Source organism: Myotis yumanensis, unplaced genomic scaffold, assembly GCF_028538775.1.
Source record: "Myotis yumanensis isolate MYYU_CA2020_CCGP unplaced genomic scaffold, mMyoYum1.0.hap1 SCAF_1, whole genome shotgun sequence".
In the NCBI taxonomy this organism is placed as follows: domain Eukaryota; kingdom Metazoa; phylum Chordata; class Mammalia; order Chiroptera; family Vespertilionidae; genus Myotis; species Myotis yumanensis.
The window spans coordinates 147103490-147120507 of record NW_027223752.1 but is presented as its reverse complement, the minus strand read 5'-3'; the positions used below and the strand labels follow the sequence as shown (position 1 = coordinate 147120507).

At 45.4% G+C, this 17018-nt stretch overlaps 1 protein-coding gene across 1 annotated transcript in view; it reads right to left on the bottom strand.

Annotated features, from left to right (window-relative positions):
* The window catches only part of KIAA1217 (KIAA1217 ortholog), a 306068-nt gene that overhangs the window by 22609 nt on the left and 266441 nt on the right, over positions 1-17018 (bottom strand). Inside the window, 3 exon segments of the mRNA XM_070432834.1 lie at positions 676-823; positions 1309-1439; positions 6376-6551. Coding sequence (XP_070288935.1) covers positions 676-823; positions 1309-1439; positions 6376-6551 — 455 coding nt within the window.

The following is a 17018-nucleotide window of genomic DNA, read 5'->3' as shown; positions in this document are numbered from 1 at the left end:
GTACATGAGACGGCATTTATAAAGGTGCTTCTGGCAACACAATCCTGCATATATGTCAGCACTTTCTATGTGAGCATAGAGTTCAGGAATTTTCTTCTCAATGAAAGTCCTGGGTGATTCAGTGATTTAGTTTAGTTTTTCTTCTTCTGTGACCCTCTTTTATGGGCAGGCAAGGGTGACTGGCTGTGCCACGCAAGGGGGTTTGTTTCTCTTTTCTAGATGGGATCAACACCTCTCAGATACTCTTTCAGTAGGAAACTCAAAAAAGGCTTTATTTCTACTCATTTTCTTTGAACTGAAGTCATCTATGCCCCTGAAGTGAAGGAGGCTAATATTACATTTTGATCCATTCTTCAACTTCAAAATGTTATTGGAAGGAACCACCTTCAAATGATTTTCTTAAAATGTTGAATGAGTTGACTAGTGAATTGCAAGCCCAAGCTCGTGCCGGATGCAGCAGGAACCTGCTGAAGGATTAGGACCTCAAGCCATGCGCACAACGGAAGTTCCAGGTGGGAAGGGACTGCGGCTTCTCCTCAGGGCACAGGAAGTAAGATGTGCCATGTCCCAGGTCCCAGGAACACAGAGGAAGCCTGGGAGTCCAAACCATAGACCCTCAACCCTCCCAGCACCCCCACCCCCGCACCGCCCTCTGCACGCCCACAGTGCGGTCACCTCCGCAGCAGGGTCAGGGTGTCGGTCATGCTCCGCACTCTCTGGAGGAGACTGTCCAGCCGGTGCGGCTCCTCCTTCAGGAACCGCACGGCCTCCACCTCTATGCGCAGGATGGCTCGCATCTTGTTTTGTAAGGTCGGGAATTCTCCTGTGGCCAAGAGCAGTGCGTGAGTTGTGGGAGAAAAAGTCAGAACAGCAACCCCCCCTCCCTGCACCCGACCCTGGATAGGGTGCAGCTCATGGGGTTCACCAGCCACAGTGCCATTCACACATCTTCAGGGAGAAGAAGTGGCGAACAGATGGCCATGGCCAGGGGCAGAGCTCCCCTGGGCCTCCTTTCCTGGCTGTGAACTTCGGATAAGGCCAGCTCTCCCTTGGGGTTGTGTTTACTGAATTTGGCACAGGTGCTGGTGTGTTGTAAGAGTCCAGTGAGGAACTGTATTATCATTTAGTCCTAAATCTGTCAGCACCCACTACAGTATAAGCTTCAAGAAGACAGGAAGGCCTGCCTCTTGTTCAGGGCTGGGTCCCACGTGCCTGACACCGGAGGTGTCTGGCGGACCCTGCCATGCATGAGTGAATGAGTGAGTGAACGAGGCCCTCCCTGTGGGACATAACCCCGAGGAAGCTCACCTTTCAGGGAAGCTACCGCTTCTCCCACTTGTCGCAGGAGGAACGCCCCATCTTCCACGTCTTTTAAGGTGACCACTCGGCCGGCTGATGCAGAGTCCTTCTTCAGGTCTTCAACCAGGTCCTCCAGCTCACTGGGGGGCGAGCAGACCACAGAGCGTGAACACCGAGGGCCGACAAAGCACCGGCGCAGGGGCATGGGGCTCACCTGGGCCCCCCCCTGTGTCCTGTGTCCCCGCCCACCTTCCCTTCCGCCCAGATGGTGGAGCACATGTGAGCGCAGGTGCAGGCAAGTTTACCCAGGGCCTGTTTTTGGCGTGGCCCAGGCGGCTGCAGGGAAGATGGCAGCTGGCTGACAAAGGACCCACTCTTCATCTTCAGTGGCGCTGAGGCCAATTAAGGGGGGTTGTGTGCACTTTGTGACAATAGAGAGGGAGAGAGAGAGAGGAAGGGAAAAGAGAGAGAGAGAGAGAGAGAGAGAGAGAGAGAGAGAGAGAGAGAGAGAGAATGCTGTAGTGGAGTAAAATGAGGAGCCCAGATCAGGCTTCTCAACCTTGGCACTTGACCTTTTGGACCAGATAATTCTCTGTAGTGGGGCCTGTCCTGGGCATTTGAGGGTGTTTGGCAGCACCCCTGTCTCTGTGCACTCGGTGCCAGTAGCACTTCCCCCACTTTGTGACAAACAAGAATGTCTCCAGGCATTAAATGTCCTTGGGGGAGGGGAGCAAACTTGCCCTGATCCAACCTCTGGTTTATACTGATTGTCCCATCAATAAGGACTGACTTTCCTTTCTAAGCTACAAAGAGAAGAAATGATCCAGACCTGATTCACACACAAACATACACACACACACACACACACCACACACACACACACACACACACACACACACACAATCACGCACCCTCATATGCGCACACACACCTTAGGGTACTGCCTGCTCCAAAAGAATTAAGTTAAGGCCTTTCACTTCCAAAACAAACAAACAAAAACAAACATCCTGTCACCTGGGAACATTAATAACCTCCTCCTAAGCCACGTTTGTATCATTTCAGTTTACCTGTAAATCTAACAACCACCCCTCGTAAAGAAAAGGGGAAAGAACTTTGAGATGAAGAGCCACTGGGTGGCAGTAAGTGAACAGCTGTTACTTGGTGGAATCCTGAGCCTGTGGAGCAGGCAGCAGCAGGAGGGGAAAAGGCAGTATTTGCAGAAAGATGGCCCACTGAGACCCTCGCACCAGGTGGACGAGAGGATGAAGTTATGGATGGCACGACAGTTGTGAGAGCGATTCAGGCAGGATGGCGCATATGTTCAATAAGGACCATGGGACAAGCAGCAAATTCATCCACCTCCGAGAAGGGGGGTGAAGATTTTGCTGATGTCTTTCATTCTGTTATGGAAAATGGACCAAAAGTGCCTATGATCCCTTCAGATAAGATGATGCAACTTCAGGACCAAAATGCAAAGCCATCTTCTCACTGTCCACATTCACAAACGATGGACAGATACCCGTTTATGTGAACCCACTGGGATGTTCCCACAGCTCCTGCACCCCGAGGTGGAGAGACTGTGTGCCATCTCTCATAAGAGTTCTAAATATGTGAGGAAAAGTCCTTTTTCACTTCATAACCAAACAGAATTATTTGAATGTGTGGATTGGACACGCTGTCCAATCCTCCTAAGCTTTGATGGACGAGCTAAGACCCAAATGTTATCATGGTTCCATTAACAATCCTGCAGCTGGCCAGGTTGCAATTAATACTCTAAGGAGCTGTCATCTGAGCAGTCAGCCTAAAATTCTATTTGAATCTCTTCCATACAATGTGACTCTTGGATTTTATAACCTTGCATCAGCTGCTTATAAACACTTGTAAGGGTCCAACACAGTGGAGCCTTACATGTCAGTTTTTCCTGTGTTGATCATGGAACATAGAGAAATGTGTACTGAAATTGTTGTGCACAACAATATCGCTTCTCTTCATAAACTTCTATCATAGATAAAGCATGCAGAAAAATTTGGTTCACCCAAAATGTAAAAGGAGACCATGGAGCTAAAATGAATGCTGAAAATAATTTTTTAATATTATAGTAATTAATATGACTTTTGGGATATTAACTCTGCTCAAAAGAATGCCAGGTGTTCACAGATGCTATGGTTTTTAGGTAAATCCATTCTATTTGTTGATGTTGCTTTTCATTCTGCCTTGGTTAAAAAGAAGTATTAATTTGTTGAGATATATTTCATTTGACTGTTATCAGAAGCCCAATTATTATTTCCACATGGAAACCCACCAAAGAGAAATTCTTTTGATCCAATTTCTCTCCATAGTTGCCAGGCCCAAATTCTATTTTTCTGCCACTTGAATGGCTCACCAACAACTTGCCCTAACATGATCCCCAAGGAAACTTATTTTCATGTGTGTGCGTATGTGTGTGTGTGCGTGTGTGAGTGCATGTGTATGAATGTGTGTGTGAGTGAGTGTGTGTGTGTGCACATGCACGTGTGTAAGGAGAAAGGTTGGGAGGAGGAGGGTCAGGGAGAGGAGGAGAGTTGGGGAGGGCAGGAAAGGGGGAGAGGCAGGTATAACTGTTCTCTCTTTAGGTTCCCGAGTTGAAATTTCCAGCTGTCTTTTGTAACCACTCTGATCCATCCAATCAGTCCCTTTTGCATTTGATTTATTTTCTCATTCCTATTTCTACTGTTTGATTCAGCTCTTACTGACTTTTGTCTGGACTGTTAGAGTCAGTTCCAATATGATTTCTTAGACCAGCGGTCGCCAACCTTTCGGACCTCACAGACCACCAGGGGTCCATGGACCACCGGTTGGCGACCGCTGCTCCAAAGGTTTCCTTAAACCAGTGGTCGCCAACCTTTTGGACCTCATGGACCACCAGGGGTCCTCAGACCACCAGTTCGTGACCGCTGTCTTAGACAATTTCTCTCTCCCTCAATCAGCCCTGCATGCGATGGCCAGAGGGATCCACCTGAAATACAGCTTGGAATCTGTTACTTTCTTGATCAAAAAAGCTTCGGTGACCTCATCAGGCCAGGCAGAAACTCCCAAATGGGAAGATGATTCAAAATCTCCCCTGTATCTGTGTAAAATGCACAGTCCTAAGCTCCATCCCAAGAAATCCTGAATCAGGGGCTGGACCCAGGAACTTTCATGAAAAGCCAGAAATCCAGTTACGTGATCTTCCAATCTCGGTAAACACAGAACAAACAGACGTCCAGCAGGCATGCTGGGCGTGAGCATGGTCTAGATATGGGGAGGTACCACGCAAACAGAAATAGCACGACCCAAACACGAGACATGATTAGTATCTTGTATCCACGCTCCACCCAGCTGGACTATTCTCATTGTCCAAGGATGTCTTGTGCCTTCCTGGTCCTACTGGTTTGTAGGGTTCCTCTACCTGGGAACTGGTCCCCCCTCCACTGATGAAACCTCACCAGTCCTCAAGACCATTTCAGTTCAGTTTAACACACCTTTGTGAAGCCCTACTATGCACATGGTACTGTGCTTGGCCTGGAGGCCCATGAAGAATCATTTCAGGTTAAGTGTCCCTGGTTCCTGGGGCTCGAAGCCTTTGTATAGGTTAACCTGGCACCGGGAAACCACCTGTTTTGTGCTATCCATATACTTCTATGCCCTGTTTTGCCAGACTGAATTTCCTCTAGTGGCTGTGCACAACCTATTCACGTATGGCCATCCCACAAAGCCAAGGTGAAGTCCTCCATGATATGTTGGTTCCACTCCCCTGCATATCATTCCTATGCTGGCCTACTAGTCTCAGGATAATATTGAGATTAAAGATGCCTTATTTTAGTCAAGGAGCAAGAATTATCTCAGCTAACCAATAAATACAAAATTTGAAAGGAGGAAATTTACTTTTCATATTTTATTTGGAAAATGTATATAAAACACTAAAAGGCTATATATCTTAAAAGAAATTTTCAAGAAAAATCCTGAGACCTAGTTTTGAGAGCTGGGCTGTCACAAAATCATTTTAGACAGATAATAGCCTCACTGCTTCACGGTGAGAGATTAACTAGTTATAAATGTTTGAACTAAACAAAACATTTTGAGATGGCGATGAACAGTGGTCAAATTTGATTTCTTTGAAAAATAATAACGGAAACAGTTTTTTTCTCAGACTGCCACTGAGAGTGACATTCTGATTTCAATCAGACCCATTGGGTTGGCATCTGAGGTGAGGTAAGCTGCAGCCCCAAATATCCAATAGGAGACCAAGCACAGTGCTTTCCATCACGGAGACTTCTGGGGGTTCTGGGCATACAAAGAATTTGGAAGTTGCTCCCTTACAATTCCAATTTGGAAGGTTTAAGCTTTCCAAGAAGCAAGAGGATTGCCAACACTAGAAGAACCGCAGAAATTACTATTCATTATATTAAAAGGTGAAATATTTCTGTGATAAATCTCCATTGCATAACAAGACATGCATTAATATAGAAGATGTGCCTGCCCTAGTGACCGGGGAGTAATAACACTGCTCACTCCAATGGGGGGACTTGATAGATGCTTTCAATCAGACCCTCACAGAAGGCTGGGAGCTTTCAAGGAAGCATCTCTCCTCTGCATCAGACATACTTTACATTTAAATTCTTCTTTTTGTGACTTTAACTACAGTTGAATAATAGGAAGACAATTTTAGTGCGCTGTTATTTTGACAATTAGTTTTGATTTACTGAGATTAAATGCAGACTTCCCATTCATCATTGGGTTTTGCCATTTGCTCCTTTTAATTCTGTGTTGCTGAGCCCTACAGAAGAGTGTGATGTTCCCACCCTTAAAGAGACCAGCTCAGGTACCTAAGGATTGCTGAATTCCTTGGGCCTGGACTGGTGGTGGTGGTAGGGGTGGTGGTGGGGGCACCAAGAGTCCATGGACAGCCCAGAACCACAGAACTCTAGCTTGTACATAGTAGGTGCTCAATAAAGGGAGAGGGGGAGAACACCATCTAGGAAGGGCCTCCTCCTTGGCAAAGTCAGGTTTCCTTCTCTGGTTAAACAGCTAAACACACAACAAGCGACGAGCACTCACCATAACTTCTTGACGATCTTCTCCTCTTCCTGCAGGTACTTCTGTCTCTCTTGCTCCACCAGGACGCGCTGGCGCTGCACAGGGTCCTCCAGCCTCTTCATCATTTCAATCACTCTGCCGCTGATTTCCAGCTCAGCCTTCTTCATCATCGCCCTCAGCAGCTCCTGGTTCTGCAGCTGTGGAACAAAAAGAAATCAACCTCAATGGGCTCTGCCGGCCTGACACGCGGTGAGTGCCTGGCGGGCTTCAGAGGCGGGTTAGGATAAACAGCCGCAGCTGAATCTTCATTTCAATGAAAAAGGGAAGGACCAAAGACTGTACATAATGTTGCTTCTTCAGCCAACATCTGAATTTTAGCAGCCAACTGACAATCAGACTTCCATGTCTGAGTCTGCAGGAAATAGGATCCTCTCTTTACTCTGGTCAATGCATCATGGACAATGGACATGAACTCTCATTGACACGTTTTTATAGGGAGCAGCCAAGAACACTAGGTTTGAAGCCAAGCAGATTTTGGATCAAACCCTAAGCCTTTCTCCCAGGCTACTGTGAGATTCTGGGCATGTTACTTGGCCTGTCTTGGTCTCCGTTTCCTTATCTCTAAGGACGGGGATTCACTTCCTGTGGCAGGGCTATTCTGAGGATTAAATGAGATACTGCTTAGTATTAGAACAGGCACTCAACAAATGTTGATGTGGCTATGGACTATTTCAGGATATCTATTAAAAGAGGATCGTGTGCCTCTTTTTTATATGGGTTCATGTACCAAATACCAGGTAATCACAGACCATTACAACATGGCGTTGATAGTGATGGTGGCAACGACAATGATTCCAGATCAACCCAAGGCTCTTGGCAATTGAGTGATTTCCCTGGGTTATACACAGGCTGCTGTGTGCATCAGACCACAATTTCCATGTAATTTTCCACGTACTTACTAGGGAACTCGTTTCTCACCACAGAGTATAGGACGTGTGAGTTTGCACCAGGCTTCACAAGAATCTAGTTAAACACTTGAGTCCTATTTCCAAGAAGGTTCTAAGTGCTCCCCTGGGCAGGACAATTTTCTGACAGCTCATAGGCAAGTGAATTCATTCAACCAGCCTCAAAAGCAGTAATTATATTATACCTAAAGTTCCCCTGAAATGTCAATGTCATTTCCTCTGTTTTCTGCTCGTGTGGACTGTCCTACGACTGCTGTATAGGAGCAAAGGTGTCTTTGTCAACTGTCCATTATCTGAAAATTGAGGGAAATGCCATCTGGCCATGTTACACCTGCTTGAACCCTTATCCTGGCTTCCATTTTCTCTGAATAAAGAGAAAACATCTCAACACGAGCCATAAGCCACCACCACGTTCCAGCATCAGTACAGCACCGTGACCAACTGGCTGTCCAGAGAGAGCGAGACTGCTAGGGTTCAATGTCTAGTTTTACCACTTAGTAGCTGTGTAATTGAGGCCAAGTTATTCATTTCTGTGTCCCTCCATAAAAAGGAGTAGTAATAGTTTATATCTCATAGGCTGGTAATGTAGACTCAAAGAGGCAATCCAGTGCTGACAGCAGTGCCTGGCACAACCCTGGCTCTCAGTGCATACTGGCTCCGGCTATCAGGAGCATAACCCTGGGAAGGGCCTGCGGTTTTGTCTGGGAGGGAACCAGATAAAACTGTGCCATTCTTGGGTCACCTCCTCTATATGACTCACGACCATGCTCTCAGACTGCTTTGGCTAATAATGTCATCTTAAAAAAAAGTCACCACGTTTGGAGACAATGCACAGAGGGCCACTTCCTCCCATGCTCTCTGCAGCCACAGCTCCTCCTCCTCACACTGCATGCAGCTGGCACGCTCTCTGCTGCTGCCACGTAAACATCCTCTCAGCTCTTCTGATTGGCCAAGATCCTTTCTGCCACAGGGACTTTGCACATGCTAGTGCCATCACCTGGTTAATTTCTGTTCTCCATAGAGTCTCCAGGACACAGTGCATGGCACATAGCAGGCATTTAATAAATAGTGGTTGAGTGCATGAATTGAATTAAGCAGCAATCCTATCTAATAAAGACAGACTATGCAAATTGACCATCACTTCATGACAAACATGGTGGTGCCCAGAGCCAATAAGGAAGGAATATGCAAATTGATGTGACAAAGATGGAGGCGGCTGGGCCAGGACGCTTGTGTTGTTGCCATGGCGACAACGCAGGCATTCAGCCCCGCCCCGGCTGCTCTGGACCTTCACAGTGCGTGAAGGCAGAAGGCAGCTCTGGGCCAGAGCAAAGGTGGAAAGGCGGCTCCAGCCAGAGTGAAGGTGGTACCAGCAGCCAGGGGAAGGAAGGCCTATTCTTGCATGAATCTTTGTGCATCGGGCCTCTAGTGTTGGTAATAACAGACAATGGAGATCTAAACTCTCTTTCCTGGATGAAATAAATATAGGGTGGCCAATGGGCTCAGAGATGGTTTGGGTTCAGCTCTAATGCCTGGCCTTGCTCTGTCTGCAGTTGTTAAACATACACAGCAACACTACCTACTACCAAAATGGTATACTCACATTCAGTGCCATGTGTCAAATGGCAATAGTATGCGAAGGGCCAATAAGTAGATGATTGTGTCTAAAAGTGACTGATGCCTGGGTCCACCCTCCAAGAGAGGTGCAGCCTCAGCAACAAGAATTTTTAAAACTCCTCAGGTGATTCTGGTGTGCCACCAAGGCTGTGCATCGTGGTCTAAGAGAAGGACCCCTGAATGGATAGAGGATGCCACTGCGCCATGAGCTGTGTGGCGCAGTCCTCTGCGCCTCTTGCATCAACCTCACAGACAAGCTCCAATGAAGTTACGGTCCAGTTAGCAGTGGATAGTAACAGTGGCTATCCAGCTGGAAATTATTGAAAGACTATTTCCAGTTCTTAAAGCTAAAATCTGAAAGATGGCAAAGTGAAGCCCTAAGAGGTAAAACTACTGACTCAGAGTCACTTGGGCGACTGCAGGGCGGAATCAGGATGAGAACTAGGTCTTCTGAATTCAACCTAGTGATCTTTCAACCACCACCTGCAGGGGCAGAGTGCCAGGCATCATGTGTTTCACTCCCAGGCACAAGCACCGTTTCTGGCACACGGTAGGTACCCAACGCATATTTGCTGTATGAATGACTCTCAAAATAATGTTTCTGAGAAACCCGTAGACATATCAGAACACAAATTCATGTAATATTCAAATTATTCAACTGGTAACACGGTCAGGTCATATTCAAATTATGGAGGGAGGGAGGGAGAGACTCGCCTGGAGTTCTGGGCTGCATGACACTCCTTCCCAGAAAGAGGGCCTTCCGGGAGCCAGCCAGAGGACTGACCGGCATTCTCAGGGCATTTTCAGGAGCACGCTGGCTGGCAGGTGCACAACAGTGGATTAACCATGAAGGAGCAAGCACGTGCTCAGGTTCTCTTTCCATTCTCCTTTAGTCCTGTTCACCCACACTCCATCCCCACCCCCACCCCCACCTGGTGCTCTTGCCATTGTTTCTGGCACTTCATCCAGCCTGGTGTGAAAAGGTGCTGAAGGCAGCATGTGGATCAATACCTCTCTCTTAAATGCTTCAAATAAATTAGTCATCAGCACTTCAAGCCATTATGTTTATTTTGGTTCAGCAGTGACATCTCCATTTCAATGAACTTAAAAAAAACCTCATTCCATTTTTTACTTTTAAAACAGTAAAATACAGATGCTCCTAACTTTCCCATGAGTTAGGCCCCCATAAACCTATCATAAGTTGAAAATACCATAAGTTGAAAATGCATTTAATACACCTAGACTACTGAACATCATAGCTTAGCCTAGCCTACCTTAAAGGTTCTTAGAATACTTACATTAGCCTACAATTGGGCAAAATCATATGGCACAAAGATTACGCTGTAGATTTATCAGTTATTTACCCTCAGGATTGCGTTGGCTGACTAGCCCAGAAAGGATCAAAATTCAAAATGTTTCTACTGACCACATATTGCTTACACACCATGGTAAAGTTTAAAAATTATAAGTTGATCCATCCTAAGTTGGGCACCATTTTAAGTGTGCAGGTCAATGAGTTTTTTTAAAAAATATATATTTTATTGATTTTTTTACAGAGAGGAAGGGAGAGAGATAGAGAGTTAGAAACATTGATGAGAGAGAAACATCGATCAGCTGCCTCCTGCACACTCCCTACTGGAGATGTGCCCGCAAACAAGGTACATGCCCTTGACCGGAATCGAACCCAGGACCTTTCAGTCCGCAGGCTGACGCTCTATCCACTGAGCCAAACAGGTTACGGCTGGTCAATGATTTTTGACAAATGTATACACCAAAGTCACCACCACTAAAAAAAGAGATAACATTTTTTATTACCCTAGAACCGTGGTCAGCAAACTGCATGCGGCTCTTTGGCCCCTTGAGTGTAGCTCTTCCTAAGCCTTAGGAGTACCCTAATTAAGTTAATAACAATGTACCTACCTATATAGTTTAAGTTTTAAAAATTTGGCTCTCAAAAGAAATTTCAATCGTTGTACTGTTGATATTTGGCTCTGATGACTAATGGGTTTGCTGACCACTGCCCTAGAAAATCCCTTCATTACTCTTTGCAATCAATCTCCCAACCCTCAGCCCAACAAAACTATCAACCTGCTTTCTGTCCCTTTGGATTTAGTTCTTCCTGTTCTAGAATGTCATATAAATAGAATTGTACGATATGTAATCTTTTGTGTCTGGCTTCTTTCCTTAAGTATATTGTTTTTGAGATCCAGCCATGTTGTTGTTTTAGTAGTTCATTCTTTTTAATGTGGAGTTGTATTTCATTGTATGAATAAATCCACGTATGGGGTATTTTGTACATTGTATAAACTCAAATTTTTATTTACTGACTTGATTCTGGTGACCTCACCAAAAGTCACTTTTTTTTGGGTAGCATTTAAAAAATAGATTCTATTTGACTTGATATGTATACAATCAGGTCATTTGTGAGTAAAGCCAATTACACTTTTTTACTTTCCTCTCTGTATGCCTCTTCTTTCTTTTCTAGACTTATTGTCAGTGCTAGGATCTTCAGTACAGTGTTCAACTGAAGTGACAGCAGCCTTCCTTGGCCTTGTTCTTAATTTTATGAGGGATGTATTTAGTGTTTTAACTATAGGTTCTATAGTTTTTTTTTCAGACATCCTTTATCATTCTTGAGTCATGTGTGTTTTTATCATTGGTATTGAATTTTGTCTTTTTTTGTGTGTGCACCTACTGAAATATGATTTTTCTCCTTTATTCTGTTAGTAAGGTCAAATACATTAATTCATTTTTTTCATATTAAAACTATTTTGCATTCCTGGGATAAAACCAAGGATACTACCTTATCTTTTTAATATATTCCTGCATTTAACTGCTACCATTTTGTTAAACATATTTGCTTGAGAGATATGTCTATGGGTATTGTTTCTTTTAAATAATACAATTAATTGGTTTTGCTCTTAGGGTAATGCTAGCTTCATAAAACGAGCTGGGAAATGTCTTCTATTTTCTGAAAGTTTTTTTCTTTCAATACTTTAAAGATGTCATTCCAGTCCTAGCCGGTTTGGCTCAGTGGATAGAGCGTCGGCCTGCGGACTGAATGGTCCCGGGTTTGATTCCGGTCAAGGGCATGTACCTGGGTTGTGGGCACATCCCCAGTGGGGTGTGTGCAGGAGGCAGCTGATCAATGTTTCTCTCTCATCGATGTTTCTAACTCTCTATCCCTCTCCCTTCCTCTCTTTAGAAAATCAATAAAAAAATTTTTTTAAAAAAAGATGTCATTCCATTATCTTCTGACTTAACTTTTGTCTCTGTTGAGAACTCAGTGTTACTTCTTCTTTATGTACTGTGTCTCCTCCCGCCTCCCCCGCTGCTACGTTTAAGATTTTTCTATTTATCCCTGTTTTTTTTTTTTAGCAATTTGATTCTAATGTACTTTTGTGTGGTTTCATATTATAGTCTCCATGTTTGTTCCCTTACAAGATTGGAGACCCCCCCCCCCCCACCCCCCGAGTGTGCTTGTCATTCCAGGGTTCATTGAGCTTTTTTGGTCTGTGGATGTATAGTATTCATCAGATTTAGAAAACTGCAGCCATGATTTCTTCTAATGTTTTTCTCTTTTCCCTTGACTACTTAACATTGTTTGACAAATCACTAAGTTTTGGTTCATTTTCTTCAGTCGTTTTTTCTCTTTATACTTCAGATTAGACAGTTTCTATTATGTTTTCATGTTGACTGATATTTTGTTTCACCAGCTATTAATCTTCTATTAAGTGTATTCAAATACTGTGTTTTTTAGTTCTTGAAAGATTTTTATGTCATCCATTTCTTGTGTCATTGTGTCCATGTTTTCCTTTAAATCCTTGAGAATAATTGTAATAGCAATTTAAGAGCCCTTGTTGCTAATTTTATTATTCCTGCCATTTCATCCACTGATGGATTTTTCTGAAAGTTATGCGTCATGTTCCTCATAATCATCACATGTCCAGTAATTTTTGATTGGATGCTGGGCATGCAGTTTTAGATTTTGTTGTTTTCCTTTATAGAGAACTTACTCTGGCTGTTGTTTTAGTGACTTGTGGATCATATTTGTTCTTCAGAGGCTTGTTTTTAATCTTTGTTAGGGGTAATCTAGGGTACATTTTACTCTGTGGCTAGTTTAGTCCTAAAACTGAAGCATGGTTCTTCTCTGATATCTATTGAATGTCCCAGGGGAACAATCAAGACTCTTTACCTCTTTACTCTTGCTTGTCAAATCATGAACATCTCCCAGCCCTTTCTAAGATCAGCCATTTTATTTTTGCCTGGCTTAGTGGTCTTTCATACTATACACTTGGCTTATCCTATATAATAAAGAGGTAATATGCAAATCGACTGTCACACCTTTGCACAAGATGGCCACCCCCATGTGGGCACAAGATGACTGGCAGGAGAGGGCAGTTAGGGGCGACCAGGTCAGCAGGGGAGGGCAGTCAGGGGCACCCAGGCTGGCAGGGAAGGGCAGTTAGGGGCAACTGAGCTGGCAGGGGAGGGAAGTTAGGGGTGACCGGGCTGGCAGAGGAGGGCAGTTAGGGGCGACCAGGTCAGCAGGGGAGGGCAGTCAGGGGCACCCAGGCTGGCAGGGAAGGGCAGTTAGGGGCAATTGGGCTGGCAGGGGAGGGAAGTTAGGGGTGACCGGGCTGGCAGAGGAGGGCAGTTAGGGGCGAGCAGGTCAGCAGGGGAGGGCAGTCAGGGGCACCCAGGCTGGCAGGGAAGGGCAGTTAGGGGCAATTGGGCCGGCAGGGGAGGGAAGTTAGGGGTGACTGGGCTGGCAGAGGAGGGCAGTTAGGGGCAACTGGGCTGGCAGGACCAGCAGGGGAGGGCAGTTGGGGGTGATCAGGCCAGCAGGGGAGCAGTTAGGCATCAATAAGGCTGGCAGGGGAGTGGTTAGGGGGTGATCAGGCTGCAGGCAGAAGCGGTTAGGGGCAATCAGGCAGGCAGGCAGGCAGGCGAGCGGTTGGGAGCCAGCAGTCCCAGATTGTGAGAGGGATGTCCCAAATTGGAGAGGGTGCAGGCTGGGCTGAGGGACAACGCCCCCCCCCCCCCCGCCAGTGCACGAATTTTGTGCACCAGACCTCTAGTTGTTCAATAACAGACCCACAGATTCATATATATCGTTCTCTGTAGAGCCTCCTCTTGTTTGATACTCCACTCCATAAATTATAGTTGCTTCAACTCTCTAAACTTTGAGAGTATCTCCTCAGCTCAGAGTGTCAGTGCTATGCTTGGGTTATTGCTTTCTGTATTATGATCTGAAAAGTGTCCCCAGGAAGAAAGCTGAGTCAATTGCAGGAATAGAGAGCTTATCTCTCCCTCAACCAACAGAAAGGGGCAGAACTGCAGTCAGTTCTGTAGATACAGGATTAATTTGGTAAAACCCAAGTCCTGTGGCATTTTGGGAAAAAGAAATAGCTCATCTCTTTTTTCCCTCTAAATCATACCAGAAAAGGTAATAGACAAAGGTAGTCATCTTTTGAAGGGAGCATTTGTTAGGTACAAGATTTTCACCTGTCCCCCTTTACCATTATTACCAATTAATGGCAGACCCAACTGTAACCTACGAATGGGAACGTAACAATGTAAAGTTTCATACAGCTCTTGTAACAATTATAACTGAATAGAGAATACATATGATTAGCCCCTGGGCATGAGGGGCACTGTTTGAAGGCAGGGCTTTCACACTTACAGGGTGGCAGATACCCTACATGTTTCTGCTGCACCCTGTGACAGCTGTCTGACATCTCAACATTTCCAAAGTTATCACAATGAACTGAGCATTCACAATACCCGAGAGCAGTTCTCACCATGGAACATTCTAAAATCAACAGTGACTGGAACACTCTAGAATCTTACCCTGGAACATTCTAGCATCACCAGGGCATGCCTCTGGCCCACACCAATGAAGTCAGACGCTGGCAGTGGTGTTTGGCTATCGATATTTTTAGTAAAGACTTCAGGTGATTCTAAGGGGAAGCTAGGTTTAAGGACCATTCTCTTAGACTGTTAGTCCACATGAAACTGGACAGCAGAGGAGAATATACAGAGTTTTAATGGTTTTCCTGACCTTCTTCATGGGCTCCTTTTGTCTCCCTTAACATTTTTTTTTTTGCCCTGTTTAAATCTACCCACCCTACTATGTCTGCATCACATTTCTTTTCTTGAGAATAATCCATCAATTCTGAAAATGAAATGCTCAAATGGGACATGCTCTACAGCCTAGGACTTTCTGGTGATTTAATTATCTAATTACTGAAGCCGGCTGCCAAGCACAAAAGATTTCATTCAATTTCACTATTTTATAACACAGTTCAAAGAACATTTGAACTTCAATTTTTGTTCTTTTGAGACTATTCTACAGAGTTTCACGTGTCTCTAATGACAACTCCATTACTGGACTTGTAATCACTCTGGGGTTGTCATTTATTTTTGGAGTATAGAATACACATGCTGACGGAGAAACTGGCGCTCAGATGGCTTAATTCTTCTGAACTCTTTTTGTCTTACGTAGACTCCCCTGACGGAAAAGACAGAGGCTTGACAGGAAGGAAAGCTAATGGAGACACAGAGGATACAAAGACTGAGGTAGAAGCGACAGCAGCCAGGCGAAGAGGCAAAGTGCTTCTCTTTCCTCATGTGTCTGCTCTTGAGAACTGCAAACACTTCTAAGCTCAAGAGCATGTCTGCTCACTGTTCTTTACACCCCAAAGCCAGAAAAGCTGCGCAGTTCTGGGCAATAAAGGAACTTGTGTGGTTAAGACAGCATTCCCAGACCTTGACTAGAGAGCTGCTTTGTTTGGGAAGCTATGATTCTGCAACTGAGCCTCCACGGTTCAAGGGTTGAAAGGAGTGGCAAGCTGTGGGAGACTCCTTCCAGCCAGCCAGAGGACCAAACAATACCAGCCACCACCAGGGTGATGTCACAGCCACACACATCACAATCTTGGTATCAAATTTGCCACACTTCAGCGATGTTTCAGAAATTCCACCCCTGCCCTCAAACCAACAAATGTTCACTTTTGAAAGCACTACCATACAAACAATACATTTAAGAATATTTTCTCTTGAGTGTCCATTAGGGAAAGACAATTTCCAAATGGCCAGCAGGTGGCGCTACAAGGAAGGAGCAGTGTGAGAAGGGGCTTGTCCTCCATAAACCACAGGTAAGAACCGGGGGGGGAGGACATACCCTCTCTGCCCTGCACAAGTGTTGTTTGGCTTGCAGAGTACCATTGGCCTTTAATTATTTTCCAACATTCTACAGATGTACACAGATATTTTACTTAAAAAACCCTGTATTTCCTGATTCTCTAGGGTTGCTGAAATGTCCAGGCACACTGACTGTAATACAGTCAGGTTAAGAGCTGGCTGGAATTGAGTGGTAACTATCCTTAGAGGGGCCTCTTTGCCACTGTCCCTCCTCCACTTCACTTGCTGAGTTACTCTCGACACTGTGGGCACTGGACTTTGCCACCTGGCACACACCCTCAGCCCAACCCATACATTCATTTCATTGCAGAGTGTCTTTAAAATTGCAAAGCAAGGAGAAGCTAATGCAAAGGATGGGGAACTTCACAGACGACGTGATTCATAGAAGTATTCAAATGGATTTGCATGGGACATCCAAGGTGTCTGGGACGTTGCCTGAGAGGCAGAGTCACCTTGGAGGCCTGAGTACGGAGCCATGCTGTCTGGTTATCAGACCTTACAGTCCGTGACGGAGCCTCTCAAGCCAGCTGCCTTTCTGTTTACTCTCTGGCAGGTAGAATAAGGGCAAAGCATCTTCTTGCCTTAATGAGGTGGTGAAACATGTAGGGCTCATGCCTCTGTGAGCTGAAGCCCTTCCTTGTCGGACCTCCCTGGTTGAGGAGGCCACACCCCACTGGCTACTGTGGATGCCACACCTGTGTGGCCACGCCAGGCTCCTGGGCGGGTCTGTCTTTTACCAATGTTTGAACTACGAACTCCTCGAAGTCAAGGAGCCAGCTCTCTACCCTCAATGATCAACCTCCTAACGAAGGCAGGCGGCGTGAGGCTGATACGTAAAGCAGACACATGATCTCATGAAGAGCGGCCCTGCCCCAG